The following is a 25620-nucleotide window of genomic DNA, read 5'->3' as shown; positions in this document are numbered from 1 at the left end:
ACTCGCTAGGGTCTTTGAAGAGACTTCTGGATGAGTACATGGGACTTAATAGGATTGAGGGTTATAGGTAAGCCTATATATAAGCCTAGGTAGGTAGGGACATGACCGGCGCAACTTGTGGGCCGAAGGGCCTGTTTGTGCTGTATTTTTTCTATGTTCTATCCAGCCTCTCCTTATAACTCAAACCATCAAGTCCCGGTAGCATCCTAGTAAGTCTCTTCTGCACTTTTTCTAGTTTAATAATATCCTTTCTATAATAGGGTGACCAGAACTGAACACAGTATTCCAAGTATGGCCTTACCAATGTCTTGTACAACTTCAACAAGATGTTCCAACTCCTGTATTCAATGTTCTGACCGATGAAACCAAGCATGCCGAATGCCTTCTTCACCACTCTGTCCACCTGTGACTCCACTTTCAAGGAGCTATGAACCTGTACCCCCAGATCTCTTTGTTCTATAACTCTCCCCAACGCCCTACCATTAACTGAGTAAGTCCTGCCCTGGTTCGATCTCCCAAAATGCATCACCTCGCATTTAGAACCATCGAAAATTACAGCTCAGAAACAGGCCTTTTGGCCCTTCTTGTCTGTGCCGAACCATTTTTTGCCTAGTCCCACTGACCTGCACTTGGACCATATCCCTCCACACCCCTCTCATCCATGAATCCGTCCAAGTTTTTCTTAAATGTTAAAAGTGACCCCGCATTTACCACTTCATCCGGCAGCTCATTCCACACTCCCACCACTCTCTGCGTGAAGAAGCCCCCCCTAATATTCCCTTTAAACTTTTCCCCTTTCACCCTTAACCCATGCCCTCTGGTTTTTTTCTCCCCTAGCCTCAGCGGAAAAAGCCTCGCTTTATCTATACCCATCAAAATCTTATACACCTCTATCAAATCTCCCCTCAATCTTCTACGCTCCAGGGAATAAAGTCCCAACCTATTCAAGCTCTCTCTGTCACTCAGCTTCTCAAGTCCCGGCAACATCCTTGTGGACCTTCTCTGCACTCCTTCATATCTAAATTTTATCTAAATTAAACTCCATCTGCCACTTGTCGGCCCAATTGATCAAGATCAGTGCAATGATCTGTCCTTGCAGGAAGCTTATAGAAGAAATCTTTATTAAAATACGTTCCAGGAGTTATAGTACAGTAACCATTACAAATTCCAAAAAAATGTGCTCCGAGTTAAGACGCTCTTCAATAAAAGGTTGTGTTACGCGTAGTCAGATATATTAAACATCGGAACGCAGAGCTATCAGTGCTTTACTCCAACTCACTGCGCCCGAGGGGAGTGCTAGGTCTTTACATCATCCACCGTCTCCAGCAAGACAGAGCTCCTTATCTCAGCATTGCCAATATCGGACTAGAGGTATAAAAACTACTGGGGGGGCGGGCGGTGGGGGGAGAAACGAGTAATATCTTAAAAATATAAAAGTTAGTAAATTAATCTATATTCATTCCTCTGGAGTGCCAGGGTACAAGATGGGCTGCAGATGGGCCACGAGGAGCTTTCAGAGCAGGCAAAAGGCACAGGTCGTGGGCAGAACGGAGATGCACTCCACGGAGAGTGCTGCAGCCGTACCAAGTTGTCGGATCTCAGTATGAGGGGGTAGGGAACATCGAGCAGCCGGCGCCCAACTCCTGATGGTTGGGTGGCACAGTGGGTTAGCGCTGCTGTTTGCACGTTCTCCCCCCGTGCCTGCGTGGGTTTCCTCCGGGTGCTCCGGTTTCCTCCCACAGTCCGAAAGATGTGCAGGTTAGGCGGATTGGCCGTGCTAAATTGCCCCTTGGTGTCGAAAGACGTGCTGGTTTAGGGTGCATTGGGCCGTGCTAAATTCTCCCTCAGTGTTACCCGAACGGGCGCCGGGGTGTGGCGACGAGGGGATTTTTACAGTAACTTCATTGCAGTGTTAAGGTCAGCCTACTTGTGACACTCATAAATAAACTTTACTTTACTTCAAATCAAGCCCCTCTTGCCCGGGTTTAGTTTTTTAACCTTTATTAGTGTCACAAGTAGGCTTACATTAACACCTCAATGAAGTTACTGTGAATATCCCCTAGTCGCCACACTCCGGCGCCTGTTCGGGTTACACTGAGGGAGAATTTAGCACCCTAACCAGCACGTCTTTCGGACTGTCGGAGGAAACTAGAGCACCCGGAGAAAACCCACGCAGACACGGGGAGAACGTGCAGACTTCACACAGACAGTGACCCAAGGCCCGAATTGAACCCGGGTCCCTGGCGCTGTGAGGCAGCAGTGCTAACCACTGTGCCGTCCGCGGCTACTGAGGGGGAAACAAAACAGTGCAAACTTCATACAGATTTGATCAAACATCAACACAAGCCGCCATTGTGGCGCCGTAATCAATGAGAGAAGGGTTGACTTAGAAATATATCTATGCAGTATTTAGGGGGCTCATAAACAATGTCATCACTTCTCCAGCTACCCGGTTATCTCCATAAATTGTGTGGCTGTATTTCACACACAAGGGCATTTGTTGGATCATAGAATCCTACAGTGCAGGAGGCAGCCATTTGGCCCATTGAGTCTGCACCAACCACAATCCCACCCAGGCACTATTCCCCCATAGCCCCATGCATCTACCCTAGCTAGTCCCCCTGACACTAAGGGGCAATTTGGCCTGGCCAATCCACCTAACCCACACATCTTTGAATACTAAGGGACAATTTAGCATGGCCAATCCATGCAACCTGCACATCTTTGGACACTAAGGAGTAATTTAGCCTGGCCAATCCACCTAACCCACACATCTTTGGACACGAAGGGGTAATTTAGCATGGCTAATCCACCTAACAGCATGTCTTTCGGGCTGTGGGAGGAAACCGGAGCACCCGGAGGAAACCCACGCAAACATGGGGAGAACGTGCAAGAATCCATAGAATCCCTACAGCGCAGAAGGAGGCCATTCGGCCCATCGAGTCTGCACCGACCACAATCCCACCCAGACTTGATCCTTGTAACCCTATGTATTTACCCTAGCTGATCCCCCTGACACTAGGGGACAATTTAGCATGGCCAATCCACCTAACCTGCACATCTTTGGACACCAAGGGAGAATTTAGCACAGCCAATCCACCTAACCAGCATGTCTTTGGACTGTGGGAGGAAACTGGAGCACCCGGAGGAAATCCACGCAGACATGAGGAGAACGTGCAGACTCCACACAGACAGTGACCCAAGCCGGGAATCGAACCCAGGTCCCCGGCGCTGTGAGGCAGCAGTGCTAACCCACTGTGCCACCCCATATCTGCTGCACTAATCTTACAGGTAGTTAACTCCACAGACCTCAGCCGCACTCGCCTCCATCCTCCTCCCCTTAGCCTAGACTTTAATTTCCCTGTAATTTAGATGCAAGGTACGTACATTTTGGTCCCGAGTATTTTTGATCTCTTACGATCAGCTGTTCACCAAAACTCGCAGCAAAATGGTTCAAGAGATGCAAAGTTAACCACTACCCTGGTTGAACTGAGGCCTGTGGATTAAGCTGTACCCCCCCCCCTCCCCCACAGGGGCAATCTCTAACCAATGGGATGTGAAAGTGGACACACGCAGCAACACAAAACCTCTTCTGCCGACCACCCCACCCAATATTCAGTCGCACTGACTTCAGCCGAACTGTGCCGTGCCGTACGACAGGGAGGGAAGGCTGCGTCTGCTTCCGCCCTCCGTGACTTTCACCTGTTAAGCCCCCGTACGCTAAACAGCCACTTCACTACGGGTGCACGGTTCACTGGCTTGAAGATGGAGACCGAGCCGGTGGGGTGGGGGTGAACCAGCTAACCCATCGTGCCTGACAACAGAAAACAGGCATGAGAGAGAGAGAGAGAGCGAGAGAGAAACAGGGAGAGAGAGAGAGAGCGAGAGAAAAACAGAGAGAGAGAGAGTGAGAGAGAAACAGGGAGAGAGAGAGAGCGAGAGAGAAACAGGGAGAGAGAGAGAGAGAAACAGGGAGAGAGAGAGAGAGAAACAGGGAGAGAGAGCGAGAGAGAAACAGGGAGAGAGAGCGAGAGAGAAACAGGGAGAGAGAGCGAGAGAGAAACAGGGAGAGAGAGCGAGAGAGAAACAGGGAGAGAGAGCGAGAGAGAAACAGGGAGAGAGAGCGAGAGAGAAACAGGGAGAGAGAGCGAGAGAAACAGAGAGCGAGAGAAACAAAGAGAGAGCGAGAGAGAAACAGAGAGAAGCGAGAAAGAAACAGAGAGAAGCGAGAAAGAAACAGAGAGAGAGAGCGAGAGAGAAACAGAGAGAGAGCGAGTGAGAAACAGAGAGCGAGAGAAACAGAGAGAGAGAGAAACAGAGAGCGAGAGAGAAACAGAGAGCGAGAGAGAAACAGAGAGAGAGAGAAACAGAGAGAGAGAGAAACAGAGAGAGAGAGAAACAGAGAGAGAAACAGAGAGAGAGAGAAACAGAGAGAGAAACAGAGAGAGAGAGAAACAGAGAGAGAGAGAAACAGAGAGAGAGAGAAACAGAGAGAGAGAGAAACAGAGAGAGAGAGAAACAGAGAGAGAGAGAAACAGAGAGAGAGAGAAACACAGAGAGAGAGAAACACAGAGAGAGAGAAACAGAGAGAGAGAGAAACAGAGAGAGAGAGAAACAGAGAGAGAGAGAAACAGAGAGAGAGAGAAACAGAGAGAGAGAGAAACAGAGAGAGAGAGAGAAACAGAGAGAGAGAAACAGAGAGAGAGAGAGAAACAGAGAGAGAGAGAGAAACAGGGACAGAGAGGGACAGAGAGGGACAGAGAGGGACAGAGAGGGACAGAGAGGGACAGAGGGACAGAGAGGGACAGAGAGGGACAGAGAGGGACAGAGAGGGACACAGAGGGACACAGAGGGACACAGAGGGACACAGAGGGACACAGAGGGACACAGAGGGACACAGAGAAACACAGAGAAACAGAGAAACACAGAGAAACACAGAGAAACACAGAGAAACACAGAGAAACACAGAAAGAGAAAGAGAGAAACAGAGAGGAGAGAAAGAGAGAGAGAAAGAGAGAGAAGGAGAGACAGAGAAAGAAACAGAGAGCGAGAGAGAAACAAAGAGAGAGAGAAAAACAGAGCGAGAAAGAAACAGAGAGACAGAGAAAAACAGTGAGAAAGAGAGAAAGAGAGAAACAGAGAGAAAGAGAAACAGAGAGAAAGAGAAACAGAGAGAAAGAGCAACAGAGAGAAAGAGAAACAGAGAAAGAGAAACAGAGAAAGAGAAACAGAGAAAGAGAAACAGAGAAAGAGAAACAGAGAAAGAGAAACAGAGAAAGAGAAACAGAGAAAGAGAAACAGAGAAAGAGAAACAGAAACAGAGAGAGAGAGAGAGTGAGAGAGAAACAGAGACAGAGAGCGAGAGAGAAACAGAGAGACAGAAAAACAGAGAAACGGAGAGAGAGACAGAGAGCGAGAGAGAGAGACAGAGAGCGAGAGAGAGAGAAAGAAACAGAGAGAGAGAGAGGAAGGGGGAGAGAGAGAGGGAGAGAGAGAGTTGACAGAAAGAGACAGACAGAAGGAGAGCAAGAGAGAGAGAGACCGAAAGAGATGGACAGAGATAGAGAGAGAGGGGCAGAGAGAGGTTGGAACCTCTGCAGCAGCAACAACCTCCTCAGTGCTGGATGTGATGTCCTTACTTTGACAACTGGCGGCCTCCGTTCAGTAGCAACGCAAAGATATTGTCGAGAGGGGGGTATGCAGGAGTTATTGGGTGCGCTCAGTACGGTGCCTGGGCCTCAGGCAGTCAGCTAAAGACACGGTAAAACAAACAGATACGTTTGGCTAGTTAACTTAGAGTCAATCAGCAGGGCCCTGCTTCCTCCGGGAGCCGATCCGTTTACAACAGTAATAAATAAGATAAAGCTGCTCATCGAATGGAGTGTCCCAATGGAATGCCTCGAAGCTTTACGTTTGCGGGGTGGAGTAGAAAGTGTGGTAATAGTTGGTGCCTTGCATGTGGTCCCTGGCAAAGAGTAAAGGTGCGGTGACCGCTTGGGGCACTCCCTCATACCAGCTCGGCTCAGCATTGCTCCTGTCGGTGCCGTACCAGCCATTACGCTGGAGGCTGCTGGATAAGCTGGAAACACAGAGAGAGAGAGAGAGAGAGGTCAATGCTGCCTTAACTCTATTATCAAGGTTAAAGGTGCACAGGAGAAGGGCGCTGCCTCATTAGCGAACTTAAGCACAAGTAAAGAAACCTTCCCCCTTCTCCCCGTGTCTGCGTGGGTTTCTTCCGGGGGCTCCGGTTTCCTCCCACATTCCAAATGATGTGCAGGTTAGGTGGATTGGCCATGCTAAATTGCCCGAGTGTCCAAAGATGTAGATTACGTGGATTGGCCATGCGAAATTGCCCCTGAGTGTCCAAAGATGTAGATTAGGTGGATTGGCCATGCTAAATTGCCCGAGTGTCCAAAGATGTAGATTAGGTGGATTGGCCATGCTAAATTGCCCCTTAGTATCCAAAGATATGCAGATTAGGTGGATTGGCCATGCTAAATTGTCCCTTAGTATCCAAAGATATGCAGATTAGGTGGATTGGCCATGCTAAATTGTCCCTTAGTGTCCAAAGATATGCAGATTAGGTGGATTGGCCATGCTCAATTGCCCCTTAGTGTCCAAAGATGTGCAGGTTAGGTGGATTGGCCATGCTAAATTGCCCGTTAGTGTCCAAAGATGTGCAGGTTGGGTGGATTGGCCATGCTAAATTGCCCCTTAGTGTCCAAAGATGTGCAGGTTAGGTGGATTGGCCATGTTAAATTGCCCCTTAGTGTCCAAAGATGTGTAGGTTAGGTGGATTGGCCATGTTAAATTGTCCCTTAGTGTTCAAAGATGTGCGGGTTAGGTGGATTGGCCATGCTAAATTGTCCCTTAGTGTTCAAAGATGTGCGGGTTAGGTGGATTGGCCATGCTAAATTGCCCCTTAGTGTTCAAAGATGTGCGGGTTAGGTGGATTGGCCATGCTAAATTGCCCCTTAGTGTAACCCGAACAGGTGCCGGAGTGTGGCACCTAGGGGATTTTCACAGTGACTTCATTACAGTGTTAATGTAAGCCTACTTGTGACACTAATAAATAAACTTTTACACTTTAAAAGTGAGCGGCTTGGAGGGGGAACCTGCAGGTGGTGATGCTTCCATGCATCTGCTGCCCTCGTCCTTCTAGATGGAAGTGGGCACCGTAAGTAATGTCACCACCACCAGGTTAAAGTCCCAACAGGTTTATCTGGAACCACGAGCTTTCGGAGCGCTGCCCCTTCATCAGGTGAGTGGAGACTGTGTCCAACTGATGAAGGGGCAGCGCTCCGAAAGCTCGTGGTTCTAAATAAACCTGTTGTGACTTTAATCTGGTAGTTGTGAGACTTCTTACTGTGCCCACCCCAGTCCAACGCCGGCATCTCCACATCAGAGATGGCAGCGGTTGCGGGTTTGGAAGGTGCTTTCGCCAAAGCGAAAGGCAGGAGGAACGTAGACAAAGGGAGAAGTGCGTACCTGCCGTGTTCACTTTGTGATCCCACAGCCCAGGCAGACTCATCCCCTTCAAACTGCCGAGGGTTGTCGAAGAAGTATGACCGGGAAGCAAAGCTCTGGCTGTTAATTATCGCAGTTCCAGCCTGCAGGGCAAAAGAGCAAAAACATATCAGAGCGGCAGGCACGTCTCTGCACTGCTCAAGTTTCAAATCAGTTCAGTCAGTTTAATACCCAAGCATCGCCGGTGATTCTTTACGCTCGACATTACACTTACGGGAACCTCTCCTGCACCACTTCCAGGCAAACTATACTGCTCGATTGTACCCACTGCCCACCTCTCTACCACTGCTCGCACCACTGGGATAGGCAACACTCTTCAGCGCAAGCTTCAAGCATATAGCTCAACTCAGGAGACAGGGCTGACACGGTGGCACAGTGGGTTAGCACTGCTGCCTCACAGCGCCAGGGACCCGGGTTCGATTCCCGGCTTGGGTCACTGTCTGCGTGGAGTTTGCACGTTCTCCCCGTGTCTGCGTGGGTTTCCTCCGGGTGCTCCGGTTTCCTCCCACAGTCCGAAAGGCGTGCTGGTTAGGGTGCTAAATTCTCCCTCAGTGTAACCCGAACAGGCGCCGGAGTGTGATGACTAGGGGGATTGCACAGTAACTTCATTGCAGTGTGAATGTAAGCCTTACTTGTGACTAATAAATAAACTTCAAAATGTTATCCCTTCGCGTACAAAGCGGAAGACCCAGCATCAGCTGAGCATACTTGCATTTTGTGCTAAGTCTGGAGAAGGATGTGTGCCTGTGGGACGGTGCTTAACTTGGAATAACAGAGAGAGCTAGCTGCTCGGAGCTGTGGGACGGCACAGTGGGTTAGCACTGCTGCCTCACAGCACCAGGGACCTGGGTTCAATTCCAGCCTTGGGTCACTGTCTGTGCGGAGTCTGCACGTTCTTCCCATGTCTGCGTGGGTTTCCTCCCACAATCTGAAAGACGTGCTGGTTAGGGTGCTAAATTTTCCCTCAGTGTTACCCGAACAGGCGCCGGAGTGTGGGCGACTAGGGGATTTTCACAGTAACTTCATTGCAGTGTTAATGTAAACCTATCTGTGACACCTATAAATAAACTCAAAGCCAAGATGGATCAACTGCTTACACACACACACACTTACCGTTTACCAGGTGCACCCCAGCGACAAATGAGGGGGTTAATTTTCCCGTTCTGCTTGCCACGGGTTTCGGAGCGGGCAAGGGGTGGACCATGGAAAGGTCCATTGGCCTCAGGCGGGATTTTCCGGTTTTAGGGACAAGTGCGGCCGGGATATCCCGCCCATGGTGTCAGGATGGCGCTGCTGCCTCACAGCGCCAGGAACCCGGGTTCGATTCCCGGCTTGGATCACTGTCTGTGCGGAGTCTGCACGTTCTCCCCCCGTGTCTGCGTGGGTTTCCTCCCACAATCCAAAGGTGTGCGGGTTAGGCGCATTGGCCGTGCTAAATTGCCCCTTCGTGTCAGGGGGGACTAGCTAAGGGTAAATGGTTGAAGTTATGTGGATAGGGCCTGGGTGGGATTGTGGTCGGTGCAGACTCGATGGGCCGAATGGCCTCCTTCTGCACTGTCGGGATTCTATGATTCCATTAAGAGTGTCGGTTTGTTCCTGTGTGCCTGCATTCGTGGGACATGGGTGTCGCTGGCTGGGCCCAGCATTTATTGCCCATCCCTAGTTGCCCTTGGAGGGCAGTTGAGAGTCAACCACATTGCTGTGGCTCTGGAATCACATGTAGGCCAGACCGGGGTAAGGACGGCAGATTTCCTTCCCTAAAGGACATCATGGTGGAATTTGAATTCAATAAAAAATATCTGAAATTAAGAATCTACTGATGACCATGAAACCATTGTCGATTGTCGGAAAATCTGGGTCACTGATGTCCTTTAGGGAAGGAAATCTGCCGTCCTTACCCGGTCTGGCCTACATGTGACTCCAGAGCCACAGCAATGTGGTTGACTCTCAACTGCCCTCCAAAGGCAACTAGGGATGGGCAATAAATGCTGGCCCAGCCAGCGACGCCCATGTCCCATGAATGAATAAAAGTTTTAAGTTTATTTATTAGTGTCACAAGTAGCCTGACGTTAACACTGCAATGAAGTTACTGTGAAAAACCAACAGCAGCATGGATCAGTCAGGCCGAATGGCCTCGTTTCCATAAATCCTAAGTAAATGCGGTCTTTTTCTGGTTGGGTGAGTGGGGATGGGTGAATTTCCTCGTGACCAGAGGACGTCAAATGGAAGATGGTGGCTCATTCCGGGATAGAACAAAGAACAAAGAAAATTACAGCGCAGGAACAGGCCCTTCGGCCCTCCAAGCCTGCTCCGACCCTGCTGCCCATCTGAACTAAAACCCCCTACCCTTTCGGGGACCGTATCCCTCTATTCCCATCCTATTCATGTGCTTGTCAAGACGCCCCTTAAAAGTCACGACCGTATCCGCTTCCACTACCTCCCCCGGCAGCGAGTTCCAGGCACCCACCACCCTCTGTGTAAAAAAACTTGCCTCGTGCATCTCCTTTAAACCTTGCCCCTCGCACCTTAAACCTGTGCCCCCTAGTAATTGACTCTTCCATCCTGGGGGAAAAAAGCTTCTGACTATCCACTCTGTCAATGCCCCTCATAATCTTGTGGACTTCTATAAGGTCCCCCTCAACCTCCGTCGTTCCAGTGAGAACAAACCACGTTTCTCCAACTTCTCCTCATAGCTAATGCCCTCCATACCAGGCAACATCCTGGTAAATCTTTTCTGGGATGTCCAGTAGTAAACACCTCGAAACCATAGAAACCCTACAGTGCAGAAAGAGACCATTTGACCCATCGAGTCTGCACCGACCACAATCCCACCCAGGCCCTACCCCCACATATTTGCCCGCTAATCCCTCTAACCTACGCATCCTGGGACACTAAGGGGCAATCTTAGCATGGCCGATCCACCCTAACCTGCACATCTTCGGACTGTGGGAGGAAACCGGAGCACCCGGAGGGAAACCCACGCAGACACGGGGAGAACGTGCAAACTCCACACAGACAGTGACCCAAGCCGGGAATCGAACCCGGGTCCCTGGAGCTGTGAGGCAGCAGAGCTAACCCACTGTGCTACCGTGCCGCCCCTACTGAGTAGATCACCGTCGGGGGAGGGACAGAGAGAAACAAACAGTGCAACATTCGCGGTCGGCTCACCAGGTCCTGGGCTGGTCTCCGAACACGGAAAAACAGCACCAGCAACGCTGTCGGCAGCAGCTCCCAGAAGAAAAGGATGCAACCGAACACAAGGTAACCTTTGTCCCCGAGATTCGACATCAGGTCAGCCTGCCAGAAAAAAAAAAGCAGAAAATAAATAATATATTGGTTTCTTTTTCCAAAGAAAACATCCTCCCTCGCACACAGAAATATGCATCGACGTACTGGCAATGTGCCACCAAGAGTGTGTGCCTCTGTGCAGGAAGGTGGCACTCCAACATTACAAAGCAACAGAGGAATTAGGAGCAGAAATTGGCAAATTCAGACCTTCGCGCCTGCTCCGCCATTCACTTAGATCAGGACTGATCTCTCCATGGTCTCAAATCCACCGCCCCACCTCTTCCCATATCCCTTCTTTTTTAAAAATCAGAAATACATCCATCTCCCTGGTCTCAAATCCAACCTGTTCCCCTTACCTGTTTAACCCATTTTTTAAAAAAATCAGAAATATATCTACCTCTACGAAACCATTTAATGATTCAGATTCCACGGTGGCACAGTGGGGTTAGCACTGCTGCCTCCCAGCGCCAGGGACCCGGGTTCAATTCCCGGCAGGGTGGCACAGTGGGTTAGCACTGCTGCCTCCCAGCGCCAGGGACCCGGGTTCAATTCCCGGCAGGGTGGCACAGTGGGTTAGCACTGCTGCCTCTCAGCGCCAGGGACCCGGGTTCAATTCCCGGCAGGGTGGCACAGTGGGTTAGCACTGTTGCCTCTCAGCGCCAGGGACCCGGGTTCAATTCCCGGCAGGGTGGCACAGTGGGTTAGCACTGCTGCCTCTCAGCGCCAGGGACCCGGGTTCCATTCCCAGCAGGGTGGCACAGTGGGTTAGCACTGCTGCCGCACAGCGCCAGGGACCCGGGTTCCATTCCCGGCTTGGGTCACTGTCTGTGCGGAGTCTGCACGTTTTCCCCCCGTGTCTGCGTGGGTTTCCTCCGGGTGCTCCGGTTTCCTCCCACAGTCCGAAAGACGTGCTGGTTAGGTGCTAAATTCTCCCTCAGTGTAACCCGAACAGGCGCCGGAGTGTGGAGACTAGGGGGATTTTCACAGTAACTTCATTGCAGTGTTAATGTAAGCCTACTTGTGACACTAATAAATAAACTTTTTAAAAATTCCTTAAAACTATGGGGCAGCGAGTTCCACAAATTCACCACCCTCTGTGAGAAGTAGTCCCTCCTCATCTCAGTTTTAAATCTACCGCCTCTCAGCCTGTACCCTGTGACCTCTTGTTCGGGATTGCCCCACAAGAGGAAACATTCGGTCTACATTTACTTTATCAATCCCTTTTATATCCCTCGATCAGATCCCCTCTCATTCTTCTAAACTCCAGCGAGTACAAGCCCAAACTGTTTAATCTCTCCTCATACGTCAACCCTTTCGTCCGCGGAATCAGTCTGGTGAACCTCCTCTGAACTGCCTCCAACACCACCACACCCTTCCTCAAATAAGGAGACCAAAACTGGACACAATACTCCAGATGTGGTCTCACCAACACCTTATACAACTGCAACAACATTTCTCTACTTTTAAAGTTTGCTGACGACACCACTGTAGTGGGTCGGATCTCAAACAATGATGAGACAGAGTACAGGAATGAGATAGAGAATCTGGTGAACTGGTGCAGCGACAATAATCTCTCCCTCAATGTCAACAAAATGAAGGAGATCGTCATCGACTTCAGGAAGTGTAAAGGAGAACATGCCCCTGTCTACATCAACGGGGACAAAGTAGAAATGGTCGAGAGCTTCAAGTTTTTGGGTGTCCAGATCTCCAACAATCTGTCCTGGTCCCCCCCCATGCCGACACTACAGCTAAGAAAGCCCCACCAACGCCTCTACTTTCTCAGAAGACTAAGGAAATTTGGTATGTCCACTACGACTCTCACCAACTTTTACAGATGCACCATAGAAAGCATTCTTTCTGGCTGTATCACAGCTTGGTCTGGGCTCCTGCTCTGCCCAAGACCGCAAGAAACTACAAAGGGATTTTCACAGCAACTTCATTGCAGTGTTAATGTAAGCCTTACTTGTGACTAATAAATAAACTTTAACTTTAAAAGGTCGTGAACAAAGCCCAGTCTATCACTCAAACCAGCCTCCCATCCATTGACTCTGTCTACACTTCCCGCTGGCTCGGGGAAAAGCAGCCAGCATAATTAAGGGCCCCATGCACCCCGGACATTCTCTCTTCCACCTTCTTCTGCCGGGAAAAAGATACAAAAGTCTGAGGTCACGTACCAACTGACTCAAGAACAGCTTCTTCCCTGCTGCTGTCAGATTTTTGAATGGACCTACCTCGCGTTAAGTTGATCTTTCTCTACACCCTAGCTATGACTGTAACACTACATTCTGCACTCTCTCCTTTCCTTCTCTATGAATGAATGGAATGTTGGCATTTATAGCTAAAGGAATAGAATATAAAGGTAAGGAAGTATTGTCGCAACTATACAAGGCATTGGTGAGGCTGCACCTGGAGTATTGCGCACAGTTTGGGTCCCCTTATTTGTGACATTGGAGGCAGTTCAGAGGAGGTTCACTAGATTGATTCCAGAGATGAGGGGTTTGTCGTGTGAAGAGAGATTGAACAGTTTAGGCCGACACTCTCTGGAATTTAGAAGAATGAGGGGAGATCAAATTGAGGTATACAAGATGATAAAAGATCTGGATCAAGTAGACGCGGAGCGGATGCTTCCTCTTGTGGGGCATTCTGGGACGAGAGGTCATAGTCTTAGGATAAGGGGCAGCAAATTTAAAACAGAGTTGGAGGAGGAACTACTTCTCCCAAAGGGGTTGTGAATCTGTGGAATTCGCTGCCCCAAAGTGCGGTGGGTGCTGGGACAGTGAGTAAATTTGAGGAGGAGTTAGACAGATTTTTAATTGGGAATGGGGTTGAAGGGTTATGGGGAGAAGGCAGGAGAATGGGGACGAGGGGCATATCAGCCATGATCGAATGGCGGAGTGGACTCAATGGGCCGAATGGCATCATTCTGCTCCTAATCTTACGAACGGTATGCTTTGTCTGTATAGCGCGCAAGAAACAATACTTTTCACTGTATACTAATACATGTGACAATAATACATCAAATCAAATTACATTTCAGCATATAGTCTCATTTGGTTTCACGCTTTGGACTTTTCAGCCGTGCAGGAATATTAATCATTTTCTCCCCAAAACAGTAGCGTATCGGCATTCTTCCCCCAGGGTCACAGGGTTGAGGGTCCAAGCCTCTCTCAAGAGTGGAGGGTGCGACCAAGGCCGAGACTGCAACACTCAAGGAAGTGCCACCTAACCGGAACAGATTCCACCCAACATTAATCCACTCCGGGAACTCGGGAATCAAAATCGGTTTTATTTACTTCTGTCGACCTGACCCAGGGGGGAAATCGGCCAAGAAATTCCAATAATTCACATCAGGATGTCACGTTGCAGCTTTATAAAACTTGGGTTAGGCCGCACTTGTAGAGCATTGCGTCCAATTCTGGTGGCCACATTACAGGAGGGATTTGGAGAGGGTGCAGAAGAGGTTTCAGAATGGATTTTAGCAAGGCGTTCGATAAGGTTCCCCCATGCAAGGCTTCTAGAAAAAATGAGAGGGCATGGGATCCAAGGGGTTGCTGCCCTGAGGATCTAGAACTGGCTTGCCCCAAAGGAGGCAGAGAGTGGGGAGAGATGGGTCTTTTTCTAAATGGAGGTCGGTCACCAGTGGAGTGCCCCAGGGATCTGTTCTGGGACCCTTGCTGTTTGTCATTTTCATAAATTACCTGGATGAGGAAGCGGAGGGATGGGTTGGTAAGTTTGCCGACGACACGAAGGTTGGTGGGGTTGTGGATAGTCTGGAGGGGTGTCAGAAGTTACAGAGGACATAGATAGGATGCAAGACTGGGCGCAGAAGTGGCAGATAGACTTCAACCCCGATAAATGCGTAGTGGTCCATTTTGGCAGGTCAAATGGGATGAAGGAGTACAATATTAAGGGAAAGACTCTTAGTACTGTAGAGGATCAGAAGGACCTTGGGGTCCGGGTCTAAAATCTGCCCCGCAGGTGGAGGTGGTGGTTAAGAAGGCGTATGGTGTGCTGGTCTTTATCAATCGAGGGATTGAGTTTAGGAGTCCGGGGATAATGATGCAGCTATATAAGACCCTCGTCAGACCCCACTTGGAGTACTGTGCTCAGTTCTGGTCGCCTCATTACAGGAAGGATGTGGAAATGATTGAAAGGGTGCAGAGGGGATTTACAAGGATGTTGCCTGGATTGAGTGGCATGCCTTATGAGGATAGGCTGAGGGAGCTCGGTCTTTTCTCCTTGGAGAGACGTAGGATGAGAGGAGACCTAATAGAGGTATACAAGATGTTGAGAGGCATAGATCGGGTGGACTCTCAGAGGCTTTTTCCCAGGGTGGAAATGGCTGCTACGAGAGGACACATGTTTAAGGTGCTGGGGGGTCGGTACAGGGGAGATGTTAGGGGGAAGTTTTTCACACAGAGGGTGGTGGGCGAGTGGAATCGGCTGCCGTCAGTGGTGGTGGAGGCAAACTCAATAGGGTCTTTTCAGAGACTCCTGGATGAGTACATGGGACTTAATAGGATGGAGGGTTATAGGTAGGCCTAAAAGGTAGGGATATGTTCAGCACAACTTGTGGGGCCGAAGGGCCTGTTTTGTGGTGTAGTTTTTCTATGTTTACCAGGATGCTGCCTGGATTAGAGAGTATGAGCTATGAGGAGAGGCTGGACAAACTAGGGTTGTTTTCTCTGGAGCGGCGGAGGCTGAGGGGAGACCGGATAGAAGTCTAGACAATGATGAGAGGCATAGACAGGGTTGACAGTCAGAATCTTTCTCCCAGAGATGAAATGTCTAACACTAGGGGGCGTGGACTTAATGTGAGAGAGGGACAGCTCAAAGGAGATGTGAGGGGCAAGTTGTTTTTTTTTACACAGAGAGTGGTAGGTGTCTGGAATGCGCTGTCAGGGGTGGAGGCAGATACGATAGGGATGTTTAAGGGGCTTTTAGTGATTAGCACTGCTGCCTCATGGCGCTGGGGACCTGGGTTCGATTCCTGGCTTGGGCCATTGTCTGTGTGGAGTCTGCACGTTCTCCCCTGTGTCTGCGTGGGTTTCCTCCGGGTGCTCCGGTTTCCTCCCACAGGCTGAAAGACGTGCGGGTTAGGTGCGAAATCCGGTTTCATAGAATAGAATCACGACAGTGCAGAAGGAGGCCATTCGGCCCACCGAGTCTGCACCGACCACAATCCCCTGACACGAAGGGGCAATTTAGCACGGCCAATCAACCTAACGCGCACATCTTTGGACTGTGGGAGGAAACCGGAGCACCCGGAGGAAACCCATGCAGACATGGGGAGAACGTGCAAACTCCAGACAGTGACCCGAGGCCGGAATTGAACCCGGGTCCCTGTGAGGCAGCCGTGCTAACTCACTCTGCCACCGTGCCGCCCATCTTTCCTCCAAAGATGCATTGGGCAGTGCTAAATTCTCCCTCAGTGTTACCTGAACTGGTGCCGGAGTGTGGCGACTAGGGGATTTTCACAGTAACTTCATTGCAGTGTTAATGTAAGCCTTACTTGTGACACTAATAAATAAATAAACTTTAAAAATAAGTACATGAATATGGAAGCAATAGAGGGTTAGGGACCAAGGGCAGGCGGAAGGGATCAGTTTCATTTGCTATCAGGTTCGGCACAACATCGTGGGCCAAAGGGTCAGTAAGTTCATCAATGCAGAAGGAGCAGAATCAGGTCATTCAGCCCATCGTGTCCGCTCCGCCATTCGATCATGCACCTCATCCCCATTTTCCTGCCTTCTCCCCGTAACCCTTCAACCCATTCCCAATTAAAAATCTGTCCAACTCCTCCTTAAATTTACTCCCAGCACCCACCGCACTTTGGGGCAGTGAATTCCACAGATTCACAACCCCTTTGGGAGAAGTCATTTCCCCTCAACTCTGTTTTAAATTTGCTGCCCCTTATCCTAAGACTATGACCTCTTGTCCTAGAATGTCCCACAAGAGGAAGCATCCGCTCCACGTCTACTTTATCCACACCTTTTATCATCTTGTTAACTTTTATTCATTCCTGGGACATGGGCGTCGCTGGCTGGGCCAGCATTTATTGCCCATCCCTAGTTGCCCCTTGGAGGGCAGTTGAGAGTCAACCACATTGCTGTGGCTCCGGAGTCACATGTAGGCCACACCGGGGTAAGGACGGCAGATTTCCTTCCCTGAAGGGCATTCGTGAACCAGATGGGTTTTTCCGACAATCGACAATGGTTTCATGGTCATCAGTAGATTCTTAATTCCATCTCAACCAATGACGAGACAGAGTACAGGAAAGAGATAGAGTCTCTGATGAACTGGTGCGGCAACAATAATCTCTCCCTCAATGTCAACAAAACGAAGGAGATTGTCATCGACTTCAGGAAGCGTAAAGGAGAACATGCCCCTGTCTACCTCAACGGGGACGAAGTAGAAATGGTTGAGAGCTTCAAGTTTTTAGATGTCCAGATCACCAACAACCTGTCCTGGTCCCCCCCCACGCCGACACTATAGTTAAGAAAGCCGCACCAACACCTCTACTTTCTCAGAAGACTAAGGAAATTTGGCATGTCCACTACAACTCTCACCAACTTTTACAGATGCACCATAGAAAGCATTCTTTCTGGCTGTATCACAGCTTGGTATGGGCTCCTGCTCTGCCCAAGACCGCAAGGAACTACAAAGGGTCGTGAATGCAGCCCAATCCATCACGCAAACCAGCCTCCCATCCACTGACTCCGTCTACACTTCCCGCTGCCTCGGGGAAAAGCAGCCGGCATAATTAAGGACCCCACGCACCCCGGACATTCTCTCTTCCACCAAGAAAAAAAAACAAAAGTCGGAGGTCACGTACCGACCGACTCAAGAACAGCTTCTTCCCTGCTGCTGTCAGACTTTTGAATGGACCTACCTCACATTAAGTTGATCTTTCTCTACACCCTAGCTGTGACTGTAACACTATATTCTGCACTCTCTCCTTTCCTTCTCTATGAACGGTATGCTTTGTCTGTATAGCGCGCAAGAAATAATACTTTTCACTGTATCCCAATACATGTGACAATAATAAATCAAATCAAATATTTTTTTATTGAATTCAAATTCCACCATCTGCCGTGGCGGGATTCGAACCCGGGTCCCCAGAACATTAGCTGAGTTTCTGGATTAATAGTCTAGCGATAATACCACTAGGCCATCGCCTCCCCAGTTGTAGACCTCAATGTGATCTCCCCTCATTCTTCTAAATTCCAGAGAGTATCGGCCTAAACTGTTCAATCTCTCTCCACACGACAAACCCCTCACCTCTGGAATCAATCTAGTGAACCTCCTCTGAACTGCCTCCAATGTCACTACATCTTCCCTCAAATAAGGGGACCAAAACTGTGCACAAAACGCCAGGCGCTGTACTGTTCTCTGTTCTATCCCACGGTTACCTGGTCAGAGACGTTGTACCAGCCGTAACCAAAACTGTCGTGGGAGTCTGGAAAACGCATCACAGCGACCAGGTTATAACAAGCTCGGCTTGCATACAGCAGAATTACCAACGCTCCCACAGCTGTGGTCTGATACACAGACGTACCCTGAAGGAAAATAACGCAAATGTCAATGCATTGAACAAGAATTATTTCAGCTCCACGCAGGACAGGGAACATATTAAGAACAGGAACAGGCCACACTCTGGTTGACACACCAGCCTCATTTCAAGTCATAGAGGTTTAACAGCATGGAAACAGGCCCTTCGGCCCAGTTTGTCCATGCCAGCCCAGTTTTTACCGCTAAGCTAGTCCCGGCACAATGGTTAGCACTGCTGCTTCACAGCTCCAGGGTCCCGGGTTCGATTCCCGGCTCGGGTCACTGTCTGTGTGGAGTTTGCACATTCTCCCCGTGTCTGCGTGGGTTTCCTCCGGTTGCTCCGGTTTCCTCCCACAGTCCAAAGATGTGCGGGTTAGGTTGATTGGCCAGGTTAAAATTGCCCCTGAGATGCGTAGGTTAGAGGGATTAGTGGGTAAATATGTGGGGGTAGGACCGGGGTGGGATTGTGGTCGGTGCAGACTCGATGGGCCGAATGGCCTCCTTCTGCACTGTAGGGTTTCTATGATTCTATGATTCACTGCTGCCTCACAGCACCAGGGATACAGGTTCGATTCCCGGCCTTGGGTCACTGTCTGTGTGGAGTCTGCACGTTCTACCCGTGTTTGCGTAGGTTTCCTCCGGGTGCTCCGGTTTCCTCCCACAGTCCGAAAGGCGTGCGGGTTAGGGTGCATTGGGCCGTGCTAAATTCTCCCTCCCTCGAACAGGCGCCGGAGTGTGGCGACTAGGGGATTTTCACAGTAACTTCATTACAACGTGAATGTAAGCCTACTTGTGACTAATAAATAAATAACAAATAAAACCAATTGCCCACGTTTGACCCATATCCCTCGATACCCATCTTATCCACGTAACTGTCTAAATGCTTTTTAAAAGACAAAATTGTACCCGCCTCTACTACTACCTCTGGCAGCTCGTTCCAGACACTCACCACCCTCTGTGAAAAAATTGCCCCTCTGGACACTTTTGTATCTCTCCCCTCTCATCTTAAACCTATCCCCTCTAGTTTTAGACTCTCCTACCTTTGGGAAAAGCTATTGACTATCTAGCTGATCTGTGCCCCTCATTATTTTATAGACCTCTATAAGATCATCCCTCAGCCTCCTACGCTCCAGAGAAAAAGTCCCAGTCTATCCAGCCTCTCCTTATAACTCAAACCATCAAGTCCTGGTAGCATCCTAGTAAATCTTTCCTGCACACTTTCTAGTTTAATAATATCCTTTCTATAATAGGGTGACCAGAACTGTACACAGTATTCCAAGTGTGGCCTTACCAATGTCTTGTACAACTTCAACAAGATGTCCCAACTCCTGTATTCAATGTTCTGACCGATGAAACCAAGCATGCCGAATGCCTTCTTCACCACTCTGTCCACCTGTGACTCTACTTTCAAGGAGCTATGAACATGTACCCCTAGATCTCTTTGCTCTGTAACTCTCCCCAACACCCTACCATTAACTGAGTAAGTCCTGCCCTGGCGCGTGCCATAATAATACAACATGGTCAATGCATTTAACCTGCACATCTTTGGAGTGTGGGAGGAAACCCACGCAGACACGGGGAGAACGTGCGGACTCCACAGAGATAGTGACCCAAGCCGGGAATCGAACCCGGGTCCCTGGCGCTGTGAGGCAGCAGTGCTAACCACTGTGCCACCGTGTTTCCCCATAATAATATAACATGGTCAATGCACCTAACCTGCACATCTTTGGAGTGTGGGAGGAAACCCACGCAGACACGGGGAGAACGTGCAGACTCCACAGTGACCCGAGGCCGGGAATCAAACCCAGGTCCCTGGCGTTGGCCCACAGGGGTTCATGCTCTCCCACCCAACATTATCGGCTGTGGCTCAGTGTGTGACATTTTCACCTGAATGTCAGAAGGTTTTTGTCCCACTCCACAGTGTGGCGATATTGTACCTTTTAAGAAATGCATTTGAGTCATGTTTCTGCGCAGGGTGTTTTAACACAGTTACAATAAAACAGAAAGAATTAACATAACTTTTACCAATTACAAGACTTGAACATGACACGGTATAATTCCTAACAGCTAGCTATCTCTGATGTTCCAAGTTAAACACCGTCCCACAGACACACACCCTGCTTCAGACTTTAGCACAGAAGGCAAGTATAGAACATAGAACATAGAACATTACAGCGCAGAACAGGCCCTTCGGCCCACGATGTTGCACCGACCAGTTAAAAAAAAACTGTGACCCTCCAACCTAAACCAATTTCTTTTCGTCCATGAACCTATCTACGGATCTCTTAAACGCCCCCAAACTAGGCGCATTTACTACTGATGCTGGCAGGGCATTCCAATCCCTCACCACCCTCTGGGTAAAGAACCTACCCCTGACATCGGTTCTATAACTACCCCCCCTCAATTTAAAGCCATGCCCCCTCGTGCTGGATTTCTCCATCAGAGGAAAAAGGCTATCACTATCCACCCTATCTAAACCTCTAATCATCTTATATGTTTCAATAAGATCCCCTCTTAGCCGCCGCCTTTCCAGCGAAAACAATCCCAAATCCCTCAGCCTCTCCTCATAGGATCTCCCCTCCATACCAGGCAACATCCTGGTAAACCTCCTCTGCACCCTCTCCAAAGCCTCCACATCCTTCCTGTAATGTGGGGACCAGAACTGCACACAGTACTCCAAGTGCGGCCGCACCAGAGTTGTGTACAGTTGCAACATAACGCTACGACTCCTAAATTCAATCCCCCTACCAATAAACGCCAAGACACCATATGCCTTCTTAACAACCTTATCTACTTGATTCCCAACTTTCAGGGATCTATGCACACATACACCTAGATCCCTCTGCTCCTCCACACTATTCAAAGTCCTCCCGTTAGCCCTATACTCAACACATCTGTTATTCCTACCAAAGTGAATTACCTCACACTTCTCCGCATTAAACTCCATCCGCCACCTCTCGGCCCAACTTTGCAACCTGTCTAAGTCTTCCTGCAGACTACGACACCCTTCCTCACTGTCTACCACACCACCGACTTTGGTGTCATCAGCAAATTTGCTAATCCACCCAACTATACCCTCATCCAGATCATTAATAAATATTACAAACAGCAGTGGCCCCAAAACAGATCCCTGAGGTACACCACTTGTAACCGCACTCCATGATGAATATTTACTATCAACCACCACCCTCTGTTTCCTATCCGCTAGCCAATTCCTGATCCAATTTCCTAGATCACCCCCAATCCCATACATCTGCATTTTCTGCAGAAGCCTACCATGGTGAACCTTATCAAACGCCTTACTAAAATCCATATATACCACGTCCACTGCCTTGCCCCCATCCACCTCCTTGGTCACTTTCTCAAAAAACTCAATAAGGTTAGTAAGGCACGACCTACCTGCCACAAAACCATGCTGACTATCACCTATCAATTCATTACTCTCCAAATAACTATAAATCCTATCCCTTATAATTTTTTCCAACATCTTGCCGACAACAGAAGTGAGACTCACCGGTCTATAATTCCCGGGGAAGTCTCTGTTCCCCTTCTTAAACAATGGGACAACATTCGCTAACCTCCAATCTTCTGGTACTATACCAGAGGCCAACGACGACCTGAAGATCAGAGCCAGAGGCGCTGCAATCACTTCTCTTGCCTCCCAGAGAATCCTTGGATAAATCCCATCCGGACCAGGGGATTTATCTATTTTCAGACCCTCCAGAATATCCTGCACATCCTCCTTATCAACTGTAATACTGTCTATTCTACTCCCTTGCAACCCAGTGTCCTCCTCAGCTATATTCATGTCCCCTTGCGTGAACACCGAAGAGAAATATTGGTTCAATGCTTCACCAATCTCCTCCGGTTCCACACATAACTTCCCTCTGCCATCTATAACTGGCCCTAAACTTGCCCTAACCAACCTTCTGTTCTTGACATACCTATAGAACGCCTTAGGATTCTCTTTAACCCTATCCGCCAAAGTCTTCTCATGTCCCCTTTTAGCCCTTCTAAGCTCGCTCTTCAACTCCCTCTTAGCCAATCTAAAGCTTTCTAGTGCACTACCCGAGTGCTCACGTCTCATCCGAACATAAGCCTCCTTTTTCTTTTTAACCAACAAAGAAACTTTTTTGGTGCACCACGGTTCCCTAGCCCTACCAATTCCTCCTTGCCTGACAGGGACATACCTATCACAGACTCGCAGTAGCTGCTCCTTGAAAAAACTCCACATGTCGGACGTTCCCAGTCCCTGTAATCTCCTAGTCCAACCTATGTTTCCTAATTCTCTCCTAATAGCCTCATAATTACCCTTCCCCCAGCTAAAACCACTGGCCCGAGGTTCATGCCTATCCCTTTCCATCACTAAGGTGAACGTAACCGAATTGTGGTCACTATCACCAAAATGCACACCAACTTCCAAGTCTAGCACCTGGTCTGGCTCATTTCCCAGCACCAGATCCAATATAGCCTCACCTCTAGTTGGCCTGTCTACATACTGAGTCAAAAAACCTTCCTGCACGCTTTGAACAAAAACTGACCCCTCTAACGAGCTAGAGCTATAACAATTCCAGTCAATATTAGTCAAGTTAAAATCCCCCATAACAATTGCCCTATTACTTTCACTCCTACGCAGGATTGACTCCGCAATCCTTTCCTCAACCTCTCTAGAACTTTTAGGAGGTCTATAAAAGACTCCCAACAGGGTGACCTCTCCTCTCCTATTTCTAATCTCCGCCCATACTACCTCAACAGATAAGTCCTCATCAAACCTCCTCTCTGACACTGTGATACAATCTCTGACCAATAATGCTACCCCTCCCCCTCTTCTACCTCCTTCCCTACTTCGACTAAAACATTTGAACCCCGGGACCTGCAGCATCCATTCCTGCCCCTGCTCTATCCATGTCTCTGAAATAGCCACAACATCGAAGTCCCAGGTACTGATCCACGCTGCAAGTTCACCCACTTTATTGCGAATACTCCTGGCATTGAAGTATACACATTTCAAACCCTGCTCCACCCCACCTCTGCAATGCCGTGCATTGCAGTCCCCATCCATGCATCCCTCACTTTCAGCCCCACTACTCAGGATCCCTCCCCCCCCCCGAATCAGTTTAAACCTCCCTGCATGGCCTTAGCAAATTTACCCCCCAGGATATTGGTCCCCTTCTGATTAAGGTGTAGACCATCCTTCTCATAGAGGTCACACCTTCCCCAGTACGAGCCCCAATTGCTTAAGTACCTGAACCCCTCCCTCCTGCACCATCCCCTCAGCCATGAATTCAAACCTTCCCTCTCCCTATTCCTCTCTAAACTATCCCGTGGTACAGGCAAGAGTCCAGAGATAACCACTCTGTCAGTCTTGGCCTTTAGTTTCCACCCCAACTCCATAAATCCCTGCCTAATATCCCCTTCCCCTATCCTCCCTATGTCGTGTGTCCCCACATGTACAATAACTTGTGGTTTATCTCCCTCCCCCCTAAGAGTCCTGAATACCCTGTCAGACACATCCCGGACCCCAGCCCCTGGTAGGCAACACACCAACCCTGAGTCCCTACCTTTAGTTCCGACCCTCCTATCTGTCCCCTTAATTGTGGAGTCCCCAATCACAAGGCCCAGTCTTTTACAGCCCCTAACCACCTGAGCTTTCTCACTCGGCTCACCCCCAGAGATCTGCTCTCTATGCTCAGTTGATTCCTCCTCAACTGTAGCCTCCAGCACCGAAAACCTATTATGGAGGGGAACCGCCCCAGGGGATTGTCTTCCCGATTGCTTCTTACCCCTCCTCCTGGCATTGACCCAAGCCTCATTTCTAGGAGTTACTATTTCTCTATAACTCCTATCAACTTCCACCTCCGCCTCCCGAATTATGCGGAGTTCCTCTACCTCCTGAGTATACTCAGGTGATGCTGCATTGTAACACCTACGGACAGAAATCCAGGCCAGCTGTTTGGGGAGAAGGATATCCCCAAAACAGCCAAACGTCAGAGATCTTGGGGTCCATATCCACAGATCTCTAAAGGTTGCCACTCAAGTGGATAGAGCTGTGAAGAAGGCCTATAGTGTGTTAGCTTTTATTGATGTGGAGATGCCGGCGTTGGACTGGGATAAACACAGTAAGAAGTTTAACAACACCAGGTTAAAGTCCAACAGGTTTATTTGGTAGCAAAAGCCACACAAGCTTTCGGAGCTCTAAGCCCCTTCTTCAGGTGAGGGGCTTAGAGCTCCGAAAGCTTGTGTGGCTTTTGCTACCAAATAAACCTGTTGGACTTTAACCTGGTGTTGTTAAACTTCTTACTGTGTTAGCTTTTATTAACAGGGGGTTGGAGTTTAAGAGCCGCGGGGTTATGCTGCAACTGTACAGGACCTTGGTGAGACCACATTTGGAATATTGTGTGCAGTTCTGGTCACCTCACTATAAGAAGGATGTGGAAGTGCTGGAAAGAGTGCAGAGGAGATTTACCAGGATGCTGCCTGGTTTGGAGGGTAGGTCTTATGAGGAAAGGTTGAGGGAGCTCGGGCTGTTCTCTCTGGAGCCGAGGAGGCTGAGGGGAGACTTAATAGAGGTTTATAAAATGATGAAGGGGAGATAGAGTGAACGTTCAAAGACTATTTCCTCGGGTGGATGGAGCTATTACAAGGGGGCATAACTATAGGGTTCGTGGTGGGAGATATAGAAAGGATATCAGAGGTAGGTTCTTTACGCAGAGAGTGGTTGGGGTGTGGAATGGACTGCCTGCAGTGATAGTGGAGTCAGACACTTTAGGAACATTTAAGCAGTTATTGGATAGGCACATGGAGCACACCAGGATGATAGGGAGTGGGATAGCTTGATCTTGGTTTCAGATCGTGGGCCGAAGGGCCTGTTCTGTGCTGTACTGTTCTATGTTCTAGGTAAACGTAACCTCGGGGCAGCTTCCAAAAGCAACTGCACAGAGAACGGAAACTCCAACTCCGGAGGGAGGGAAAAAACAATGTTGCTTCTCTCTCAGCTAACAGAGAAGCTAAGAAAAGCCAAACTAAAAACTGGACTTTTTTTTTGTGAAGCGTAGCTGTCCCTAGACACATGACATGCCCTGTCAATCACCCCCAATCAAGCTCCACACTGCGATCCTAACACACCCTTCTCCAGACATAGCACAGAAAGCAAGTATACTCAGGTGATGCTAGGTCTTCAGCCTTGTACACCAAGTGGATCATATAAAATGGCCAATTCACCTAACCTGCATATCTTTGGGGTGCGCGAGGAAA

At 49.1% G+C, this 25620-nt stretch overlaps 2 protein-coding genes across 4 annotated transcripts in view; both read right to left on the bottom strand.

The window, feature by feature from the left end:
• Nucleotides 1–1101: 1101 nt before the first annotated feature.
• On the bottom strand, nt 1102–5873 carry LOC144481809 (uncharacterized). The gene is made up of 3 exons (XM_078200962.1): nt 5819–5873; nt 3253–5737; nt 1102–1673 (listed from the first exon to the last, which is right to left on the bottom strand). The coding sequence occupies exons 1-2, from the start codon at nt 5871–5873 to the stop codon at nt 3801–3803; spliced, it is 1992 nt and encodes a 663-aa protein (XP_078057088.1). The 3' UTR covers nt 1102–1673; nt 3253–3800.
• The window catches only part of LOC144481800 (integral membrane protein GPR137-like), a 68387-nt gene continuing 48364 nt past the window's right edge, over nt 5598–25620 (bottom strand). For all 3 annotated transcript variants that reach the window (XM_078200941.1, XM_078200939.1, XM_078200940.1), the window contains exons 6-9: nt 18228–18374; nt 10696–10824; nt 7489–7610; nt 5598–6079 (exon numbers count right to left, since the gene is read on the bottom strand). In XM_078200941.1, coding sequence (XP_078057067.1) covers nt 5908–6079; nt 7489–7610; nt 10696–10824; nt 18228–18374 — 570 coding nt within the window. In that variant the 3' untranslated portion in view covers nt 5598–5907. The remainder of the gene's footprint in view (nt 6080–7488; nt 7611–10695; nt 10825–18227; nt 18375–25620) is intronic.

This window comes from Mustelus asterias, chromosome 33 (assembly GCF_964213995.1).
Source record: "Mustelus asterias chromosome 33, sMusAst1.hap1.1, whole genome shotgun sequence".
Classification (NCBI taxonomy): domain Eukaryota; kingdom Metazoa; phylum Chordata; class Chondrichthyes; order Carcharhiniformes; family Triakidae; genus Mustelus; species Mustelus asterias.
Note: the sequence above shows the minus strand (reverse complement) of the source record. Positions and strands in the feature narration are given on the sequence as shown.

Bases quoted from the DNA above. Each gene is read 5' to 3' on its own strand.
- LOC144481809 (XM_078200962.1), bottom strand. From the start codon at position 5,873: ATGAGCAGCTTTATCTTATTTATTACTGTTGTAAACGGATCGGCTCCC. The intron at 5,738-5,818 runs GCAGGGCCCTGC...TGACTGCCTGAG, and splicing joins CGGATCGGCTCCCGGAGGAA to GCCCAGGCACCGTACTGAGC.